Here is a 24,174-nt window from a genome sequence, read left to right on the forward strand (position 1 = left end):
TCCGGACCTGACAACGAGCAGGAAGGAGATGCCACGCCCCTAGCAACAGCTAGAGCCGTGCGGCGTGACAGAAGGTATTTGTAAAATCCGGTGCAATGTAAATTTTCATGAATGAAAGTGCCCCTGTTTTGAATAGTTTTTTTAAAACCAGGCACTTAATCATGAAAGTTGACATTCACTTTAATATATTATTTAAACCTAGAAGATAGCTCAATAGAGCCATCTATGGTTTCTGGCTGTGGGGCAATACCCCAGTAACCACTCTGGTCAGAATAAAAATCAGACAACACTCGTCTAGGATTTGAAAAAAGCACAGAAAAATTACATAACTGAGATGAAGCTTACACAAGGCATAGCTTTCCATAATACTAATACAGAAACAGGGCTAATCTGTGAATCATACATATACATCTTTAGACATGTATTTGTATGTATCTATATTAAAGCCCTTTGCCTGCCTTTTTTTTCACCTAAGACCTCATATCTTTAGCCCTAATAATTAATTATAATAATTTGTGTGCAATATTAATTTTGAATAATTATTATTAGATAGTGTTATTATGAATGTAAGTGTACATTGTAAAGATTTTTTAAATGGGTTTTGTGTAACTTTTTTTTACCGTTACTCAAAACAGTTAACTAGAGTCGCGGTAATCATTCTAATGTAAATCGTGATTGCGCTCAAGTGATTGCGTTAACTTTTAACTCATAATACCAGCGGTAAGCCAGATGTGCACAAATCCCCGCGATAATCCCCTTATCGCTCTCGCGCAAACGTTTGTGCTTCACTGCACAAACACTCCAAAATGCCACTAGAAATAGGGAAAGCAGTGTTTTCAACAGGTCATATGTGTTTATTGTGTTAAGTCCAACCATTCTCTGAAAATCAGCTGAAAAGTTTAATCAGTAATATCAATATTGCGTTGTACCCAAAGCAAAGTATGGGAGGAGTTTTTTGTGCCACATGGTTCCATGGTTGGAACTGGGCAGTTTGTGATGTTACTTGGTGCAAAAGGGCAGTGGCAAGGAGATTTTCTACTTTCTAGTTAGCACAATTATATAGATTAGCTTTTGCTCCCCCATGTAATTTAAACTGGATTTCTGTTTTTTTTTTTATTATTATTAATTTTGTTGTTTAGTGTTGTTGAATGTGATATTTCATTGATTATAGTTATAACACAAGTTTGCTGTTAACTGCATTTGGGTGGTATTATTTATTGTAAAATTGGGGTAGTAGGGAAGTATTTTAAAGGTGCTGGTATAAATGGATTCACTTATATTTAGAAAAAAAACACAAGATATTTTAAAATTAGGGCCTTACACCCTGGTCTGTCATTATTACACATTTGGCAATTTGTTTTATATAAACTGTATCTGAGAGAGATGCTTTTTAAATATAACACAAAGAACCCTAGTAAAGTGCATAATTTAAAATGAAATTCAGTAATATTTCCATTTAGGCTTACACTAAAACTCAACAAATGTAACATGAAACTACTTTCTAATTATTAATAATAATTAATGTTTTCATGGCAAGCATTAAAAGAATCAAATTGTTATTGGACAATTTTCCATACTACTTGCTCAGGAAAGAAAAAAAAAAATAGAATTACCACAGTTTTCAGTGCAAATAGAAAAACTGTAGCTTTTTTTTTTTTAATTGTTTCTAATATTTACCTACATGAGTATTTTACTTCCATTTAACATTGGAAGCACATTTATTGAAAAACATTTACCCAATCATAAACTTCATTTTTCCAGATTTTGCAGTATCTATAAGAATAGGGACCAGTTGAGGATCTCGTGGACCAAATATCCCATGAGGCCGAATGGCAACAGTTAAAAAGTTATTTTCTGGGTCATTAGCACCTAAAACCTCCTGCAAGAGAGAGAAAGTATAATTTAATAAATTGTTTTATTATAGCTAAATAAATAAAGCTTTATTAGTTGCCAACAAACCCATAGTGGGTGCTATTTTCATTGGCACTCAACACATCTTAAATGTTTCTAAGAAATGAACCCTTTACCCAATTATAAATAACAGAATTTATGTTTACCTGATAAATTACTTTCTCCAACGGTGTGTCCGGTCCACGGCGTCATCCTTACTTGTGGGATATTCTCTTCCCCAACAGGAAATGGCAAAGAGCCCAGCAAAGCTGGTCACATGATCCCTCCTAGGCTCCACCTTCCCCAGTCATTCGACCGACGTAAAGGAGGAATATTTGCATAGGAGAAATCATATGATACCGTGGTGACTGTAGTTAAAGAAAATAAATCATCAGACCTGATTAAAAAAACCAGGGCGGGCCGTGGACCGGACACACCGTTGGAGAAAGTAATTTATCAGGTAAACATAAATTCTGTTTTCTCCAACATAGGTGTGTCCGGTCCACGGCGTCATCCTTACTTGTGGGAACCAATACCAAAGCTTTAGGACACGGATGATGGGAGGGAGCAAATCAGGTCACCTAGATGGAAGGCACCACGGTTTGCAAAACCTTTCTCCCAAAAATAGCCTCAGAAGAAGCAAAAGTATCAAATTTGTAAAATTTGGTAAAAGTGTGCAGTGAAGACCAAGTCGCTGCCTTACATATCTGATCAACAGAAGCCTCGTTCTTAAAGGCCCATGTGGAAGCCACGGCCCTAGTGGAATGAGCTGTGATTCTTTCAGGAGGCTGCCGTCCGGCAGTCTCATAAGCCAATCTGATGATGCTTTTAAGCCAAAAAGATAGAGAGGTAGAAGTTGCTTTTTGACCTCTCCTTTTACCAGAATAAACAACAAACAAGGAAGAAGTTTGTCTGAAATCCTTTGTAGCATCTAAATAGAATTTTAGAGCACGAACTACATCCAAATTGTGCAACAAACGTTCCTTCTTTGAAACTGGATTCGGACACAAAGAAGGCACGACTATCTCCTGGTTAATGTTTTTGTTAGAAACAACTTTCGGAAGAAAACCAGGTTTAGTACGCAAAACCACCTTATCTGCATGGAACACCAGATAAGGAGGAGAACACTGCAGAGCAGATAACTCTGAAACTCTTCTAGCAGAAGAAATTGCAACCAAAAACAAAACTTTCCAAGATAATAACTTGATATCAACGGAATGTAGGGGTTCAAACGGAACCCCCTGAAGAACTGAAAGAACTAGATTGAGACTCCAAGGAGGAGTCAAAGGTTTGTAAACAGGCTTGATTCTAACCAGAGCCTGAACAAAAGCCTGAACATCTGGCACAGCCGCCAGCTTTTTGTGAAGTAAAACAGATAAAGCAGAAATCTGTCCCTTCAACGAACTTGCAGATAATCCTTTCTCCAAACCTTCTTGAAGAAAGGATAGAATCTTAGGAATTTTTATCTTGTTCCATGGTAATCCTTTAGATTCACACCAACAGATATATTTTTTTCATATTTTGTGGTAGATTTTTCTAGTTACAGGCTTTCTGGCCTGAACAAGAGTATCAATGACAGAATCTGAGAACCCTCGCTTTGATAAAATCAAGCGTTCAATCTCCAAGCAGTCAGTTGGAGTGAAACCAGATTCGGATGTTCGAACGGACCTTGAACAAGAAGGTCCTGTCTCAAAGGTAGCTTCCATGGTGGAGCCGATGACATATTCACCAGGTCTGCATACCAAGTCCTGCGTGGCCACGCAGGAGCTATCAAGATCACTGATGCCCTCTCCTGATTGATCCTGGCTACCAGCCTGGGGATGAGAGGAAACGGTGGGAATACATAAGCTAGGTTGAAGGTCCAAGGTGCTACTAGTGCATCTACTAGAGTCGCCTTGGGATCCCTGGATCTGGACCCGTAGCAAGGAACCTTGAAGTTCTGACGAGAGGCCATCAGATCCATGTCTGGAATGCCCCACAATTGAGTTATTTGGGCAAAGATTTCCGGATGGAGTTCCCACTCCCCCGGATGAAATGTCTGACGACTCAGAAAATCCGCTTCCCAATTTTCCACGCCTGGGATGTGGATTGCAGACAAGTGGCAGGAGTGAGTCTCCGCCCATTGAATGATTTTGGTCACTTCTTCCATCGCCAGGGAACTCCTTGTTCCCCCCTGATGGTTGATATACGCAACAGTCGTCATGTTGTCTGATTGAAACCGTATGAATTTGGCCTTTGCTAGCTGAGGCCAAGCCTTGAGAGCATTGAATATCGCTCTCAGTTCCAGAATGTTTATCGGGAGAAGAGATTCTTCCCGAGACCAAAGACCCTGAGCTTTCAGGGGTTCCCAGACCGCGCCCCAGCCTACCAGACTGGCGTCGGTCGTGACAATGACCCACTCTGGTCTGCGGAAGCTCATCCCCTGTGACAGGTTGTCCAGGGTCAGCCACCAACGGAGTGAATCTCTGGTCCTCTGATCTACTTGTATCGTCGGAGACAAGTCTGTATAATCCCCATTCCACTGACTGAGCATGCACAGTTGTAATGGTCTCAGATGAATTTGCGCAAAAGGAACTATGTCCATTGCCGCGACCATCAAACCTATTACTTCCATGCACTGTGCTATGGAAGGAAGAAGAACAGAATGAAGTACTTGACAAGAGCTTAGAAGTTTTGATTTTCTGGCCTCTGTCAGAAAAATCCTCATTTCTAAGGAGTCTATTATTGTTCCCAAGAAGGGAACTCTTGTTGACGGAGATAGAGAACTTTTTTCTACGTTCACTTTCCACCCGTGAGATCTGAGAAAGGCCAGGACAATGTCCGTATGAGCCTTTGCTTGTGGTAGGTACGACGCTTGAATCAGTATGTCGTCCAAGTAAGGTACTACTGCAATGCCCCTTGGTCGTAGCACCGCTAGAAGGGACCCTAGTACCTTTGTGAAAATTCTTGGAGCAGTGGCTAATCCGAAAGGAAGTGCCACAAACTGGTAATGCTTGTCCAGAAAGGCGAACCTTAGGAACCGATGATGTTCCTTGTGGATAGGAATATGTAGATACGCATCCTTTAAATCCACCGTGGTCATGAATTGACCTTCCTGGATGGAAGGAAGAATTGTCCGAATGGTTTCCATTTTGAACGATGGAACCTTGAGAAACTTGTTTAGGATCTTGAGATCTAAGATTGGTCTGAATGTTCCCTCTTTTTTGGGAACTATGAACAGATTGGAGTAGAATCCCATCCCTTGTTCTCCTAATGGAACAGGATGAATCACTCCCATTTTTAACAGGTCTTCTACACAATGTAAGAATGCCTGTCTTTTTATGTGGTCTGAAGACAATTGAGACCTGTGGAACCTCCCCCTTGGGGGAAGCTCCTTGAATTCCAGAAGATAACCTTGGGAGACTATTTCTAGCGCCCAAGGATCCAGAACATCTCTTGCCCAAGCCTGAGCGAAGAGAGAAAGTCTGCCCCCCACCAGATCCGGCCCCGGATCGGGGGCCAACATCTCATGCTGTCTTGGTAGCAGTGGCAGGTTTCTTGGCCTGCTTACCTTTGTTCCAGCCTTGCATTGGCCTCCAGGCTGGCTTGGTTTGAGAAGTATTACCCTCTTGCTTAGAGGATGTAGCACTTGGGGCTGGTCCGTTTCTGCGAAAGGGACGAAAATTTGGTTTATTTTTAGCCTTGAAAGACCTATCCTGAGGAAGGGCGTGGCCCTTACCCCCAGTGATATCAGAAATAATCTCTTTCAAGTCAGGGCCAAACAGCGTTTTCCCCTTGAAAGGTATGTTAAGCAATTTGTTCTTGGAAGACGCATCCGCTGACCAAGATTTTAGCCAAAGCGCTCTGCGCGCCATAATAGCAAACCCTGAATTTTTCGCCGCTAATCTAGCCAATTGCAGAGTGGCGTCTAAAGTAAAAGAGTTAGCCAATTTGAGAGCATGAATTCTGTCCATAATCTCCTCATAAGAAGAATCTTTATTGAGCGACTTTTCTAGTTCATCGAACCAGAAACAGGCTGCTGTAGTGACAGGAACAATGCATGAAATTGGTTGTAGAAGGTAACCTTGCTGAACAAACATCTTTTTAAGCAAACCCTCTAATTTTTTATCCATAGGATCTTTGAAAGCACAACTATCTTCTATAGGGATAGTAGTGCGTTTGTTTAGAGTAGAAACCGCCCCCTCGACCTTGGGGACTGTCTGCCATAAGTCCTTTCTGTGGTCGACCATAGGAAACAATTTCTTAAATATAGGGGGAGGGACAAAAGGTATGCCGGGCCTTTCCCATTCTTTGTTTACAATGTCCGCCACCCGCTTGGGTATAGGAAAAGCTTCGGGGGGCCCCGGGACCTCTAGGAACTTGTCCATCTTACATAATTTCTCTGGAATGACCAAATTCTCACAATCATCCAGAGTAGATAACACCTCCTTAAGCAGAGCGCGGAGATGTTCCAATTTAAATTTGAATGTAATCACATCAGGTTCAGCTTGTTGAGAAATTTTCCCTGAATCTGAAATTTCTCCCTCAGACAAAACCTCCCTGGCCCCCTCAGACTGGTGTAGGGGCATTTCAGAACCATTATCATCAGCGTCCTCATGCTCTTCAGTATTTTCTAAAACAGAGCAGTCGCGCTTTCGCTGATAAGTGGGCATTTTGGCTAAAATGTTTTTAATAGAATTATCCATTACAGCCGTTAATTGTTGCATAGTAAGGAGTATTGGCGCACTAGATGTACTAGGGGCCTCCTGTGTGGGCAAGACTGGCGTAGACGAAGGAGGGGATGATGCAGTACCATGCTTACTCCCCTCACTTGAGGAATCATCTTGGGCATCATTTTCTCTAAATTTTGTGTCACATAAATCACATCTATTTAAATGAGAAGGAACCTTGGCTTCCCCACATACAGAACATAGTCTATCTGATAGTTCAGACATGTTAAACAGGCATAAACTTGATAACAAAGTACAAAAAACGTTTTAGAATAAAACCGTTACTGTCACTTTAAATTTTAAACTGAACACACTTTATTACTGAAAATGTGAAAAAGTATGAAGGAATTGTTCAAAATTTCACCACAGTGTCTTAAAGCCTTAAAAGTATTGCACACCAAATTTGAAAGCTTTAACTCTTAAAATAACGGAACTGGAGCCGTTTTTATATTTAACCCCTATACAGTCCCTGGTATCTGCTTTGCTGAGACCCAACCAAGTCCAAAGGGGAATACGATACCAAATGACGCCTTCAGTAAGCTCCTCACACATGCATCTGCATGCCTTGCTTCCCAAAAACAACTGCGCAATAGAGGCGCGAAAATGAGGCTCTGCCTATGATTAGAGAAGGCCCCCAGTGAAAAAGGTGTCCAATACAGTGCCTGCCGGTTATTTTACATAATTCCCAAGAATAAAATAACTCCTCAAAGCTATGAAGTATTAAAAATGCTTATAAATCAATCGTTTTAGCCCAGAAAAATGTCTACCAGTCTTTAAAGCCCTTGTGAAGCCCTTTATTCTTATTTAATAAAAATGGCTTACCGGATCCCATAGGGAAAATGACAGCTTCCAGCATTACCAAGTCTTGTTAGAAATGTGTCATACCTCAAGCAGCCAAAGTCTGCTCACTGTTTCCCCCAACTGAAGTTAATTCCTCTCAACAGTCCTGTGTGGAAACAGCCATCGATTTTAGTAACGGTTGCTAAAATCATTTTCCTCTTACAAACAGAAATCTTCATCTCTTTTCTGTTTCAGAGTAAATAGTACATACCAGCACTATTTTAAAATAACAAACTCTTGATTGAAGAATAAAAACTACATTTAAACACCAAAAAACTCTAAGCCATCTCCGTGGAGATGTTGCCTGTACAACGGCAAAGAGAATGACTGGGGAAGGCGGAGCCTAGGAGGGATCATGTGACCAGCTTTGCTGGGCTCTTTGCCATTTCCTGTTGGGGAAGAGAATATCCCACAAGTAAGGATGACGCCGTGGACCGGACACACCTATGTTGGAGAAAAATATTTAAACCCCTTTACCCAATGTGACGTATATATACACGCACACACACATCATGAGGTACAAAGCTCATCGTCCCGCATAACGTATATATAAACATCGGAGATGCAGGAAGCTCCAGCAGTCTCAGCTTTAAAAGTTACAGCCGGGAGCTGGAGTCCTGGAGCTGCAGGCACCTGCCTGAATTTGAAACCGGAGCATGATCGGTGCTCTGGTTCCATATGAAGGCAGATGCCTGATCGTTACAGACAGTAACGATCAGCTTCTTGTGCTGCTGGGAAATGTGGGTGGGAAGGCTGGAGGCGGGTGGGAGGCAGAGGGAGGAAGTGGCCCAACACTATAGAAAAATATTTTAATAAAAAAGAGGGAGAGATGGGAAGCTACAGTACATAAAAAGGTGGAATTGTGGAGGCCACTACAATGCAGAAAAATAACAAACATAATAAGAAAATTAAATAATTTAAAAAAATATAGATGTATTGGGTACTGGCAGGCAGCTGCCAGTAGAAAAGGTTGCCGGCATTAGGCTACTTGAGGGGATCAGGGAGGGTTGAGGGGGAACACTACACTGCAGAAAAAACAAACAAAATAAAATAATAATAATAATAATAATAATAATATCTATATATAAATTACAAACACCAATGGTAAAGCCACGTATGTCTGCTATTTCTGAACTAAGGGGATCCTTGAGAAGCTTTTACAATGATTTGTGTCACGATTGCACAAGCGGTATGTAAATAATTTCAGTGAGAAACCCAGAGTTTGCGAAAAAGTTAACAATTTTTTTTAAATGATCGCATTTAATATACTAAAATGGGCCTAGATCAATACCTTGGGTTGTCTACTTAAAACAAAAAATATATAGTTTTGACAGGTAAATAAAAAACAAACAAACAAAAAAACAACAAGGCTCTATTTCTGTTTAAATGGAGTGATAGCAAAAATGCTAAAAAAATCTCCGGTATTTTGGGCAAGTTCTTCTCTGAAATTCCCGGTAGCAAAGGAGGTCAATCAAAAGGAAGAAACAACTGTTTCCAAAGCAGTACAGAATTCTGTGTAAGGATTAAGATTATACTTTATGTTGCATTTTTAGTAAAAACTATATTACAATCTAAATTTATTTTGAGGCATTATTATTATCAGTTCAGTGTAATGTGGCCTATGGTCAGTTGTGTATTTTTCCTACTGTAGTAAATGATGTTCTTTCATTCCCGAGATCTAAATTTCACATTTTAAATGAGTTAAAACAATATTTCTGTCTCACAAATAAATTTTTTTTTTTTATTTTGGTTTAGGTAGCTGTACACCAGCTTTGCAAAAATGTTGTCAAAATCTGTTTTAAATAGCATGCTAACCTTCTCTTGTAAGATCTTAGTTTCTGTATAATAATCTATAGGTGTCTTGGCATAAGGAAGATCTTCAGATCCATTTTTAATGTCTTTCCCTTCAAAGATGACACTCGCACTGCTGGTTAATACTAGTTTCTGTATTTAAAAACAAAAAATACACATTATTAAATTAATGAACATTTTTCAATCTGAGTTTATGGAAATAAAATAAACTGTATTTCAATAAAAAGAAGTGTTGTATTATAATGCAGTTTTTTGTTCCCCCCCACCAACATATTTTTATTGATTTTTCAAAAATAATATAACAATAATACAACGCATGATATTGTCAATTTATACATGGTTAAATAGATTTGTCCTTTTACAAACATATGGATTTCAATCATCAATATCATAATATAGTCCAAATATATTTAAGATGATCAGTCATATGTAATATATTATTACAGGAATAGTTATATAATAAGTTTTATTTCCAGCTGTCTATTCAGTTTTTGTACCAATAGAGTGTTATTACCGGACAGAGTCCGTATTGTTATCAAAGTAGGATCAATTCAAGGATAGGATCCTTAGGGCAAGTACAGATAGTTACCTTACTTGGTTGTTATTAACACACTTTTAGATTCACTCTATTACTGCAATATTCCCAATATCATCAAAATAAGTGTGTTGATGAATGAATCGGACTATAAACATGTAAAAATTTGTTGTTTCTATAGGATGAATTTTTCCTTTGCTTACAGAGTAAGCTTTATGGTAAAAAGGGGGAGAGGGGTAGGATGTGTGGGGGGTGGGGGGGGGGGCAGAGCTAGCAAGTACTTGAGGGGCAGGGGTTAGTGATTAATAATAGGAAGATGTAGTTGTATTAAATAAGGGGGCCGATCCCCCAGGGGACTAGTAATGTAACAAAATATAAAGCAAACTAAATTATTGGGTATTGTCTCAGGAGAGTACCACTAAATATAAGAAGGGGTGTTAATACGTATATCATAAATAAAAAGGGAAGGTAGATATTTTCATGAAGGAGAAGAGACGGGCCCTGTCTCTCTTCCTTAAAAGGGACACTGAACCCAATTTTTTTTGTGATTCAGATAGAGCATGCAATTTTAAGAAACTTTCTAATTTACTCCTATTATCATATTTTCTTCGTCCTTGCTATCTTTATTTGAGTAAATTTTATTTTCTATCTGAATCATGCATGAAAGAAAAATGTGGGGTTTGTATCCCTTTAAGCAGGAAGGGTTACACTTAAATCTCAGGAAAGGGGGCAAAACAAATAAGAGTATATCACAAAGTTGGTTTACTTTGCATAATGAAATATTTTATATCACAAAGAGTTTCATGTCCCTGTAAAATACAGCCAGTTAGGTGTACTAGAGAAACACTGCTGTAAAATCCTCTAACCTCTAAGAAGGTGACCTTGTCATAATTTTGAGGGACAGGGAACATCATATTGTAAGAGGCAAAAAATAATTAATAACACATAGTTTGAGTTTTAGAATGTGCCTGTTGTATTACATTTAATCTCCTGTGAGATCTTAGCACCTCTGTCAGATGGGCAGGTATGGATTTGCTATTGTTAAGAAAACAAACATACATTACAAGTACACAGATGTATGTTAAGTGGCACCCTTTTCAGCCAGAAATATATAAGCAATGTCATTTAGTCACTACCTCGCTTCATTGCTTTTTTTTTTTTTTGGTGAACTCTCCTTCCTTTAGCCTTAAACGAACAGTTTACTCAAAAATTGTCTCGCCTTTAATTTGTTCCCAATGATCCACTTTACCTGCTGGAGTGTATTAAATTGTTTACAAGTAGCTCCATTGCCCTTATATTGGCATTTGAAATAGTTTATTTAGCCTGTGGTATCCCCACCCATCCTGAAAGTTTTTGGCCTCAAGGCCAAGCTGTGTTAACACAGCCAGTAGAAGAAATTACACTCCCAGTGTGTTATAAAAGAGATAAGGTAATACAATGTTAATTTTCCATTGTTCTCTCCAAGTATTGGTGATTGGTTTATGGACAGATGTAAGATAAAGGAGCAGGTATATGAACACAATGTGGCTGACATATCCTCATAAGTTAAACTTTCTGTTTTTGTTATTATTTACCATCTTTAAGACTTTAAAGGGATATAAAACTGAAACATGTTCTTTTGTGATTCAGACAGAACATACAATTTAAAAAAAAGTTTCCAATTTACTTTTATTATCAAATTTGCCAAGAGATACCTAGGTAGGTGTCTGGAGCACTGCATGGCAGGAAATAGTGCTGGAATCTAATGCTCTTGCAAAATGGATAACATTCTTGCAAAATTGCTGCCTTATAGGGCACCAAACACATGAAAGCTCCTGAGCTTATTTCAACAAAAGATCTCAAGAGAACAAAGACTATTTGATAATAGAAGTAAAATAGAAAGTTGTTTAGAACTGCATGTTCGATCTAAATCATGAAAAAACTAATTTGGGTTTCATGTCCCTTTAATTCTGCAGTGTTCTTTTTGAGTAGCAGTGTACAAAACTGCAATCCATAATCATGGTGAGATTGTACCAAAGATTTACATAGTGGGAGAATTAAACCTTCTTTTACGTGCACAAAACTTGCATTTTGTTTTAATCATTTGCATTTGTAGCTGCTGCTAAGCATTGTTAGGTTAGTTTTTTCCCTTAGAAGAACCACTACATATTTTGTGTCCCTAAATCACCAGTATTGTTCAATTCAGGAAGAAGGAAGCTGGTTTCATTAACGATTCAAAAAAAGAAAAGAAAAATGTACCTTCATCTATGTTTAACCCAATTTGCCATTTTTAGACTGTTCTTCCAATTTACACCATTGCAGAGCAAATTATTTTGCATTAATTCTTGCATAATTTAATATTTGCAAAAATTGTAAACATCTAATCCCTCACCTACATTACAGATACAAGTGTGTGTGTGAGTGTGTGGGGCAGACCTAGTACAGGACATTTGAGGCAACCCTGTACAAGTTTTCAATCTGTTTTATATCCATCTATATTTTTCAGCAATTCTCAACCACTTAATTTTGTGCAAAAATCTACCATATGGCAGTGTATCAAAAGGGTTCTATTCTGTGCTAACCAGGCCGGGCTTTAACGCCGTTAGGACAGAATAGAACATCCTAGCCATTTGGCTGTCCTGAAGCCAACAGCGCTTCCAGGATGGGATCGCGGTCTGGAGGGCATGCCTGGCGTCATAGGGACACCCCCCTTACCCAATCCTATCATTGGAATGTTCCAATGTAGACAAAATGACCCTGTCAAAGGGTTAAATGTATCATGGTTCCCATTACAAACAATAGAACCACATTAACCTCTGCAGTAGCATACCTGAGGAGTCAGAGGTTATAAATTCTAAACTAAATTTCAAGGAAATAAAATATGTTTAAATAATCCCAATTAAAATAAACCATAGAACATTGATTTTTCTCCCCAATAAATATCAATTATACTTTGTATTTTAGATTTACTGCCAAACAATTGCTATGTACAGATCTGTTAATTACACGGAAATTAGAGTGTAATTAACACACTGACAATGAGAAACAGTAACTAATATGAGGTTGACAAAATTTAAAATGATAAACTTCCGCATGCATCTGAAAAATGCACAAAAAGTCTATACTTTTTGTGCATTTTTCAGATGCATGAGGAAGTTTATCATTTTAAATTTTAAAGTAGTAGCCATTTTGATGTATATCCTCTGCATTCAGCAACAGATCATGTTTCAATTTATGAAGAATTAATAAACAGTCTATGTTTAGTAACTTGCAATACTGCACTAACTTTAATCACTCCACACCTTTTTTGCAGTAAGGCTACATGGTAACTCCCAGATACCTCCACCCTTAGATATTTTGCAAGCCAGATCTATTTCTTACTCATTCAACACCCATTGTGCAAAACATTTGCTCAACTTGTATTTCTTTCTGAATAACAATATGTAAATAGTAGTTGCTTCAGAAAAGAAGCATGGAATACAAAGGTGATACGTTAGTATGATTTCAAGCTTTCATATGTTGCAGCTCACAAACATAACAGTTATGTATTTATAGCCTAGTAGATGTTAACATCATTTTTCTTATGGTCAAGTTTTGATTCTGATATTTAGGAGAAGCTAGAAATACTTCATGGAGACACTAGTCGGCATAGCAAACTATTAGAAGTTTATTAATCTCATTGCGTTTGGACATTTTCTTACAATGTAATCTGTCATTTACAAAGACCATATGCTAGACAGTAGAAAAAAAACAAAATTTATGCTTACCTGATAAATTTATTTCTCTTGTGGTGTATCCAGTCCACGGATTCATCCATTACTTGTGGGATATTCTCCTTCCCAACAGGAAGCTGCAAGAGGATCACCCACAGCAGAGCTGTCTATATAGCTCCTCCCCTAACTGCCACCTCCCAGTCATTCGACCGAAGACAAGCAAGAGAAAGGAGAAACTATAGGGTGCAGTGGTGACTGTAGTATAGAAATAAAAAACACCTGCCTTAAAATGACAGGGCGGGCCGTGGACTGGATACACCACAAGAGAAATAAATTTATCAGGTAAGCATAAATTTAGTTTTCTCTTGTAAGGTGTATCCAGTCCACGGATTCATCCATTACTTGTGGGATACCAATACCAGAGCTATAGGACACGGATGAAGGGAGGGACAAGGCAGGCGCTTAAACGGAAGGCACCACTGCCTGCAAGACCTTTCTCCCAAAAAATAGCCTCCGAAGAAGCAAAAGTATCAAATTTGTAGAATTTAGAAAAAGTATGAAGCGAAGACCAAATCGCCGCCTTACAAATCTGTTCAACAGAAGCCTCATTTTTAAAAGCCCATGTGGAAGCCACCGCTCTAGAAGAATGAGCTGTAATTCTTTCAGGAGGCTGCTGGCGAGCAGTCTCATAAGCTAAGCGGATTATACTTCTTAACCAAAAAGAAAGAGAAGTTGCTGAAGCCTTTTGGCCTTTCCTCTGTCCAGAGTACACAACAAACAATGCAGATGTTTGACGAAAATCTTTAGTAGCTTGTAAATAAAAACTTTAAAGCACGAACCACGTCAAGATTGTGTAATAGACATTCCTTCTTTGAAGAAGGATTAGGACACAGTGACGGAACAACAATCTCCTGATTGATATTCTTATTAGATACCACCTTAGGAAGAAACCCAGGTTTGGTACGCAATACTACCTTATCTGCATGGAAGATCAGATAAGGGGAATCGCACTGCAAGGCAGATAACTCTGAAACTCTTTGAGCCGAAGAGATAACTACCAAAAACAGAACTTTCCAAGATGAAAGCTTGATATCTATGGAATGCAGAGGTGCAAACGGAACCCCTTGAAGAACTTTAAGAACTAAATTTAAACTCCATGGCGGAGCAACAGGTTTAAACACAGGCTTGATTCTAACTAAAGCCTGACAAAACGCCTGAACGTCTGGAACATCCACCAGACGCTTGTGCAAAAGAATAGACAGAGCAGAAATCTGTCCCATTAAGGAACTAGCTGACAATCCCTTCTCCAATCATTCTTGGAGAAAAGATAATATCCTGGGAATCCTGACTTTACTCCATGAGTAACTCTTGGATTCACACCAATGAAGATATTTACACCATATCTTATGATAGATTTTCCTGGTGACAGGCTTTCGAGCCTGAATTAAGGTATCAATGACCGAATCGGAAAAAAACACGCTTTGATAAAATCAAGCGTTCAATCTCCAAGCAGTCAGACGCAGAGAAATTAGATTTGGATGTTTGAAGGGACCTTGAAGTAGAAGGTCCTGCCTCAGCGGCAGAGTCCATGGTGGAAAGGATGACATGTCCACCAGATCTGCATACCAAGTCCTGCGTGGCCACGCAGGTGCTATTAAAATCACTGAAGCTCTCTCCTGCTTGATCTTGTACGAGGGAGCAGAGGAAACGGTGGAAACACATAAGCCAGGTTGAAGGACCAAGGCACTGCTAGAGCATCTATCAACGCTGCCTTGGGATCCCTGGACCTAGATCCGTAACAAGGAAGCTTGGCGTTCTGACGAGACGCCATGAGATCCAGTTCTAGTTTGCAACAAAGTTGAATCAACTGTGCAAATACCTCCGGATGGAGTTCCCACTCCCCCGGATGAAAAGTTTGCCGACTTAGAAAATCCGCCTCCCAGTTCTCTACTCCTGGGATATGGATAGCTGAGAGATGGCAAGAATTATCTTTGAAACCTCCAACATTGCCAGGGGGCTCCTTGTTCCCCCCTGATGGTTGATACAGGCTATAGTCGTGATGTTGTCCGACTGAAATCTGATGAACCTGACCGCAGCTAGCTGAGGCCAAGCCTGAAGAGCATTGGATATCGCTCTTAGTTCCAGAATGTTTATCGGAAGGAGTGCCTCCTCCTGAGTCCATGAGCCCTGAGCCTTCAGGGAGTTCCAGACTGCACCCCAGCCCAGAAGGCTGGCATCTGTCGTTACTATAGTCCAATCTGGCCTGTGGAAGCTCATCCCCTTGGACAGATGGACCTGAGATAGCACCAGAGAAGAGAATCCCTGGTTTCTTGATCCAGATTTAGTAGAGGGGACACATCTGTGTAATCCCCATTCCACTGACTGAGCATGCAAAGTTGCAGCGGTCTGAGATGTAGGCGGGCAAACGGTACTATGTCCATTGCCACTACCATTAAACCGATTACTTCCATACACTGAGCCACTGAAGGACAAGAAGTGGAATAAAGAACACGGCAAGAGACTAGAAGTTTTGACAATCTGGCCTTCGTTAGGTAAATCTTCATTTCTATCGAATCTATCAGAGTCCCTAGGAATGAAACTTTTGTTAGAGGTGATAGAGAACTCTTTTCTTCGTTCACCTTCCACCCATGGGACCTCAGAAATGCCAGAACATTGTCCGTATGGGACCTGGCGATTTGAAAAGTCGACGCCTGTATCAGAATGTCGTCTAAGTAAGGGGCTACTGCTATACCCCGCGGCCTTAGGACCGCTAGGAGGGACCCTAGAAACTTTGTAAAGATTCTTGGTGCCGTGGCCAACCCGAAGGGAAGAGCCACAAACTGGTAGTGCCCGTCTAGAAAGGCAAACCTGAGAAAACGATGATGATCTTTGTGTATTGGGATGTTAAGATAAGCATCCTTTAAGTCCACGGTAGTCATGTATTGACCCTCTTGGATCATAGGAAGGATGGTTCGAATAGTCTCCAACTTGAATGATGGGACTCTGAGAAATTTGTTTAAGATCTTGAGATCTAAGATTGGTCTGAATGTTCCCTCTTTCTTGGGAACTACAAACAGATTTGAATAGAAGCCCTGCCCCTGTTCCTCCTGCGGAACTGGGTGGATCACTCCCATAACTAGGAGGTCTTGAACACAATGTAAGAATGCCTCTCTCTTTATCTGGTTTGCAGATAAAAGTGAGAGATGAAATCTCCCTCTTGGGGGAGAGGTTTTGAATTCCAGAAGATAACCCTTGGACACAATTTCCGATGCCCAGGGATCCTGGACATCTCTTGCCCAAGCATGGGCGAAGAGAGTCTGCCCCCTACTAGATCCGTTTCCGGATCAGGGGCTGCTTCTTCATGCTGTCTTAGAGGCAGCAGCAGGCTTTTTGGCCTGTTTCCCCTTGTTCCAAGCCTGGTTAGGTCTCCAGACCGGCTTAGACTGGGCAAAAGTTCCCTCTTGTTTTGTGTTAGAGGAAGATGAAGCTGTGCCACTCTTGAAGTTTCGAAAGGGCTGAACACTAGACTGTTTGGTCCTTTATTTGTTGGACCTATCTAGAGGAAGGGCGTGACCTTTTCCTCCAGTGATGTCAGAAATGATCTCCTTCAGTCTAGGCCCGAATAGGGTCTGTCCTTTGAAGGGAATGTTGAGAAGTTTAGACTTTGAAGTCACGTCAGCTGCCCAGGATTTAAGCCATAGCGCCCTACGCGCCCGAATAGCAAAACCTGAATTTTTAGCCGTTAGCTTGGTTAAATGAACAACGGCGTCAGAAACAAATGAATTGGCTAGCTTAAGAGCCTTAAGCTTGTCAATAATATCTTCCAACGGGGTTTCAACCTGTAGAGCCTCCTCTAGAGACTCAAACCAGAAAGCCGCAGCAGCAGTGACTGGGGCAATGCATGCAAGAGGCTGGAGAATAAAACCTTGTTGAATAAAAATTTTAAGGTAACCTCTAATTTTTTTATCCATTGGATCTAGAAAAGCACAACTGTCCTTGACAGGGATAGTGGTACGCTTAGCTAGAGTAGAAACAGCTCCGTCCACCTTAGGGACCGTCTGCCATAAGTCCCGTGTAGCGGCGTCTATAGGAAACATCTTTTTAAAAACAGGAGGGGGAGAGAACGGTACACCTGGTCTATCCCATTCCTTAGTAATAATTTCAGAAAACCTCTTAGGGATTGGAAAAACATCAGTATAAGTAGGAACTGCATAGTATTTATCTAATCTACATAATTTCTCTGGGACTACAATAGTGTCACAGTCGTCCAGAGTTGCTAAGACCTCCCTGAGCAATATGCGGAGGTGCTCAAGCTTAAATTTAAATGTAGACATATCAGAATCGGGTTGAAGTATCTTCCCTGAATCAGAAAAATCACACAGATTGAAGCTCCCCTGCTTCAGCTTCAGTACATTGTGAGTGTGTATCAGACATAGCCACTAAAGCGTCAGTGAGCTCTGTATTTATTCTAGTCCCAGAGCTGTCTCCCTTTCCTTGCAATCCTGGCAGTTTAGATAATACCTCTATAAGGGTATGATTCATAACTGCCGCCATGTCTTGCAAGGTATACGCAATGGGCGCGCTAGATGTACTTGGCGTCCCCTGAGCGGGATTTATAGGTTCTGACACGTGGGGAGAGTTAAACGGCATAACTTCCTCCTTGTCAATTTCTTCTGGTGATACATTTTTTAAAGCCAGAATATGGTCTTTGTAATCTATAGTAAAATCAGCGCATTTGGTACACATTCTAAGAGGGGGTTCCACAATGGCTTCTAAACATAATGAACAATGAGTTTCCTCTATGTCAGACATGTTTAAACAGACTAGTAATGAGACCAGCAAGCTTGGAAAACACTTTAATAACTGTGAACAAGCAAAAAAATAAACAGTACTGTGCCTTTAAGAGAAAAAAAACAATCACAGAAACTGCAAAACAGTGAAAAAAGCTGTAAAATCTACGAAATTTTTACAGTGTGTATAATAGACTGAAATAGCATTGCACCCACTTGCAAATGGATGATTAACCCCTTAGTTTCAAAACCGGATCAAAAAAACTATATAAACGTTTTTAAACAGTCACAAGCAACTGCCACAGCTCTACTGTGGCTCCTACCTGCCCATACAACGACTTTGGAAGGCACAAAAATACTTTACAGAGGTCCTATATGTTCAGGGAAGCTGTATGTCTCAAGCTGCAAAAACTACTGCGCAATTTAGGCGCGAAAATAGGCCCCTCCCAACCTGTACTCACAGTGAGAGGGCCTTAAAAAAATATCCCTAGGCAAAATCTAGTCAGCCATGTGGAAAACTGGGCCCCAGAAAAAAGTTTTATCACCAAATTGTAATAAACGTTTATATACCTCAAGCAAACGTTATATCTATTCAGTAATGAGAGTAAATAACAAAAATATTACCCTTTATAACAAGCATGATACCAGTCGTTATTAAATCACTGTAATCAAGCTTACCTTAAATAAATCCGGTATTGTCAGCATTTTCTAGCTTATCATCTCTCTAGAAAAATTTAAAACTGCACATACCTCAGAGCAGGAGACCCTGCACGCTATTCCCCCAGCTGAAGTTACCCATCTCTTCAGTTATGTGTGAGAACAGCAGTGGATCTTAGTTACAAACCGCTAAGATCATCAAAAAACCACAGGCAGACTCTTCTTCAACTTTCTGCCTGAGGCTAAAATAGTACAACTCCGGTACCATTTGAAAATAATAAACTTTTGATTGAAGATAAACTACATTAATTCACCACATCTCTCTAGCTACTTCCCTTGTCGAGAGCTGCAAGAGAATGACTGGGAGGTGGCAGTTAGGGGAGGAGCTATATAGACAGCTCTGCTGTGGGTGATCCTCTTGCAGCTTCCTGTTGGGAAGGAGAATATCCCACAAGTAATGGATGAATCTGTGGACTGGATACACTTTACAAGAGAAATACTTAGATATGCTTTTTACATGAAAAATAGTCCCCTGCATCAGACCTTTTAGTATTTGTCATGCTCAAAAACAGATTTTGTGTTGGACTATTTTAATTTTTTTGTAAAGGGGAAGGGAACATATAAAATAGAACAGAAATGTAGTGGTGGGAGTTTGTTGAAATAGGACTGCATGATATTTAAAAACAAAAATTATATGTGCATGTATTTACATATGAAATCAAAAGAAAGGCGATAAAATGGAACCATAACGCACTAGTTTTTTCCTTTAAGAAGGCTCCAACCCAAAGAACCTTAACTTGGATCCTCCCTCTCTTAAAAAAAAAAAAAAAAAAAAAAAAAAAAGTACCATGCTTCAAAATTTCACATTTCTATATTGAGATTTACCAGTGTTCTACAGAACAAATTTGATCTTTTTTTTTTTTTAGAAATTGCAGCCACATGCTTTAGATATTGCAGCCTCATATCATGATTATTTAAACAGCCCTACTGCACAGGAATACAGTATAGTATGTGAAGGAATTTGTTTATATAGGTCCCTAACTAGTTACAGAAAGGGAAGATCAATACAATTAAATGGGCTTGCAAAACAATATGTTCCTAAAAAAATAAAGTGATGGTTTGTAAACAGCTAGGATTTACCAGTGAAAATAATAAAGGGGACTTTCAGCCGATAGCATGCTAGCTATCCGGAATGGCGCCAGCTGGCCCACACTGCTATTGGCTAAGAGGTGGAAACGTCACCTCACAGCAAAACAGCATTTTGCTGTGGGCTGCTTGAGGAGCTCAGTGTGACCAACGATTCAAACGCTATTTTATACTTCATGACTGAAAGTCCCCTTAATTTGTTCAACTGGTAAATCTTAGCATTTCACAAACGCTAGAATTTACCATCACTTTAACAGTTTCAAATTCTTTTAAAACACTTATTATTTTGCAGACCTTTTGCAAAGCAGTAATTTCTGATGCATAAACAAAAACAACTTTAATGTCCTTTTAGACGTATTACACTTATACAGAAAGTAATATAAGTGTACTCCAGTTAAATACACCTAAATCTGTTCCATTATAGCCAACCCAGGTGTGGGAGTAGCACATGGGAGCTCATTTTGGGGCAGGGATAGTGGAAATTGCCAACAGAGGAGAACTTCAGCTCTTAACATTACCTGCACACCAACTTCTTTGCAGACTTCAATAATAGTTCTTGTTCCAGTGTAATTCACTTTGTAAAATAGTTCCTTATTATCACTTGAAGGGGCTGGTGAAGCACAATGGAAAACTACATTCACTCCCTGCAATGCTGGAATAAGATCCTGGGGGGGACAAACAAACAAACAGAATGCAAGAGTTAAAGTATGTATTTATCCCCACTATTGGTTTTTATTTTCAGATGTGCTATGAGAAATTATTTATAATAAAAATGTTGTGCTCATAAGTTTACATACCCTGGCAGAATTTATGATTTCTTGGCCATTTTTCAGAGAATATAAATGATAACACAAACATTTTTCTTTCACTCATGGTTAGTGTTTGGCTGAAGCCATTTATTAGCAATCAACTGTGTTTACTCTTTTTAAATCATAATGACAACAGAAACTACCCAAATGACCCTGATCAAAAAAAGGTTTACATACCTCAGTTCTTAATACTGTGTATTGCCCAGTTTAACATCAATGACAGCTTGAAGTCTTTTGTGGCATTTGTGGATGAGGCTCTTTATCTTCTCAGATGGTAAAGCTATCCATTCTTCCTGGCAAAAAGCCTCCAGTTCCTGTAAATTCTTGGGCTGTCTTGCATGAACTGCACGTTCTCCCCAGAGTGGCTCAATGATATTGAGGTCAGGAGACTAAGATGGCCACTCCAGAACCTTCACTTTATTCTGCTGTAAGCTGACAGGTCGACTTGGCCTTGTGTTTAAGATCATTGTCATGTTGGAATGTCCAAGTACGTCCCATGCGCAGCTTCCGGGCTGATGAATGCAAATTTTCCTCCAGTATTTTTTAATAAAATATTGCATTCATCTTGCCATCAATTCTGACCAAATTTCCTGTGCCTTTGTAGCTCACACATCCCCAAAACATCAGCGATCCACCTCTGTGTTTCACAGTAGGAATGGTGTACCTTTCATCATAGGCCTTGTTGACTCCTCTCCAAATGTAGCATTTATGGTTGTGGCCAAAAAGCTCCATTTTGGTCTCATCACTCTAAATGACTTTGTGCCAGAAGGTTAGAGGCTTGTCTCTGTGCCGTTTGGCGTATTGTAAGCGGGATACTTTGTGGCATTTGCGTAGTAATGGCTTTCTTCTGGCGACTCGAACATGCAGCCCATCTTTCTTCAAGTGCCTCCTTATTGTGCATCTTTAAACAGCCACACCACATGTCCTGTATTTCACCTGAAGTTATTTGTGGGTTTTTCTTTGCATCCCGAACAATTTTCCTGGCAGTTGTGGCTGAAATTTTAGTTGGTTTGGTTTCAACAGAACCCTTCATTTTCCACTTCTTGATTAGAGTTTGAACACTGCTGATTGGCACTCAATTCTTTGGATATCTTTTTATATCCCTTTCCTGTTTTATACAGTTCAAATACTTTTCCCCGCAGATCCTTTGACAATTCTTTTGCCTTCCCTATGACTCAGAATCGAGAAACATCAGTGCAGCACTGGCTGAAAGATGCAAGGGTCTGTCAGGAGTCCAGAAACTCATTGACCACAGTAATTACAAGCAAACAGATCACAGGTGAGGATGGTTACCTTTAATAGCCATTCAAACCCCTTTGTCTTAACTTGTGTGCATGTTATCAGGCCAAAATCACTAGGGTATGAAAACTTTTGATCAGGGTCATTTGGGTAGTTTCTGTTGTCATTATGATTTATATACTGATTTATAGTATATAGTCTCTTTTGTATGGCGTTACAGACGAAAAATGTCATGTTTGATTCAGTTAGAGCATGTCATTTTCCACCTATCTGCTGTGTATTTAATCGCTGCAAGAAATTAAATATACAGTAGAAGTTCCACTTGTGACCCACAGTGAACTGCTGGTCCAGAGTGGAACCCCAGCTGGGCATTCTGCTCTGGACCGTACACAATATACATACATTATATGGCCAAAGTATGTGAACATCTGATCATCACACCTATATCAACTTGTTGGACATCCCATTCCAATACCATGGGCATTAAAAGGGACAGTCAACACCAGAATATTTGTTGTTTTAAAAGATAAATAATCCCTTAATTACCAATTCCCCAGTTTTGCATAACCAACACAGTTATAATAATACACGTTTTAACTCTGTAATTACCTTGTATCTAAGCCTCAGCAGACTTCCCCCTTATTTCAGTTCTTTTAACAAACTTGCATTTTAGCCAATCAGAGCCGTCTACATGGTAAATTTATGTGCATGAGCTCAATGTTATCTATATGAAACACGTATACTAATGCCCTCTAGTGGTGAAAAACAAAATGCACTTAAATTAGAAACGGCCTTCAAGGTCTAAGAGATTAGCATATGAACCTCCTAGGTTTAGCTTTCAACTAAGAATACCAAGAGTACAAAGCAACATTGGTGATAAAAGTAAATTGGAAAGTTGTTTAAACATTACATTCTCTATCTGAATCATGAAAGTTTTTTTTGGACTTGACTGTGCCTTTAATATGGAGTTGGCTACTTTGGAGCTATAACAACCACCACTCTTCTGGAAAGGTTTTCCATAAGATTTGGGAGTATGTCTATGGGAATTTTTGCACATTCAGCCAAAAACATAATTTATGTAAGAACTTACCTGATAAATTCATTTCTTTCATATTAGCAAGAGTCCATGAGCTAGTGACGTATGGGATATACATTCCTACCAGGAGGGGCAAAGTTTCCCAAACCTCAGAATGCCTATAAATACACCCCTCACCACACCCACAATTCAGTTTAACGAATAGCCAAGAAGTGGGGTGATAAAAAAGTGCGAAAGCATATAAAATAAGGAATTGGAATAATTGTGCTTTATACAAAAATCATAACCACCACAAAAAAAGGGCGGGCCTCATGGACTCTTGCTAATATGAAAGAAATGAATTTATCAGGTAAGTTCTTACATAAATTATGTTTTCTTTCATGTAATTAGCAAGAGTCCATGAGCTAGTGACGTATGGGATAATGACTACCCAAGATGTGGATCTTTCCACACAAGAGTCACTAGAGAGGGAGGGATAAAATAAAGACAGCCAATTCCTGCTGAAAATAATCCACACCCAAAATAAAGTTTAATGAAAAACAGAAGCAGAAGATTCAAACTGAAACCGCTGCCTGAAGTACTTTTCTACCAAAAACTGCTTCAGAAGAAGAAAATACATCAAAATGGTAGAATTTAGTAAAAGTATGCAAAGAGGACCAAGTTGCTGCTTTGCAAATCTGGTCAACCGAAGCTTCATTCCTAAACGCCCAGGAAGTAGAAACTGACCTAGTAGAATGAGCTGTAATTCTTTGAGGCGGAGTTTTACCCGACTCAACATAGGCAAGATGAATTAAAGATTTCAACCAAGATGCCAAAGAAATGGCAGAAGCTTTCTGGCCTTTTCTAGAACCGGAAAAGATAACAAATAAACTAGAAGTCTTACGGAAAGATTTCGTAGCTTCAACATAATATTTCAAAGCTCTAACAACATCCAAAGAATGCAACGATTTCTCCTTAGAATTCTTAGGATTAGGACATAATGAAGGAACCACAATTTCTCTACTAATGTTGTTGGAATT

The 24,174-nt window shown here is 39.5% G+C and overlaps 1 protein-coding gene across 3 annotated transcripts in view; it reads right to left on the reverse strand.

Moving 5' to 3' along the window:
- Positions 1-24,174, reverse strand: part of NSDHL (NAD(P) dependent steroid dehydrogenase-like) — a 74,158-nt gene that overhangs the window by 12,014 nt on the left and 37,970 nt on the right. For all 3 annotated transcript variants that reach the window (XM_053699445.1, XM_053699444.1, XM_053699443.1), the window contains exons 4-6: positions 20,590-20,736; positions 9,255-9,383; positions 1,737-1,879 (exon numbers count right to left, since the gene is read on the reverse strand). In XM_053699445.1, the coding sequence (XP_053555420.1) occupies positions 1,737-1,879; positions 9,255-9,383; positions 20,590-20,736 (419 nt within the window). The remainder of the gene's footprint in view (positions 1-1,736; positions 1,880-9,254; positions 9,384-20,589; positions 20,737-24,174) is intronic.

The sequence above is a fragment of the Bombina bombina genome, chromosome 1 (assembly GCF_027579735.1).
Source record: "Bombina bombina isolate aBomBom1 chromosome 1, aBomBom1.pri, whole genome shotgun sequence".
In the NCBI taxonomy this organism is placed as follows: Eukaryota; Metazoa; Chordata; class Amphibia; order Anura; family Bombinatoridae; genus Bombina; species Bombina bombina.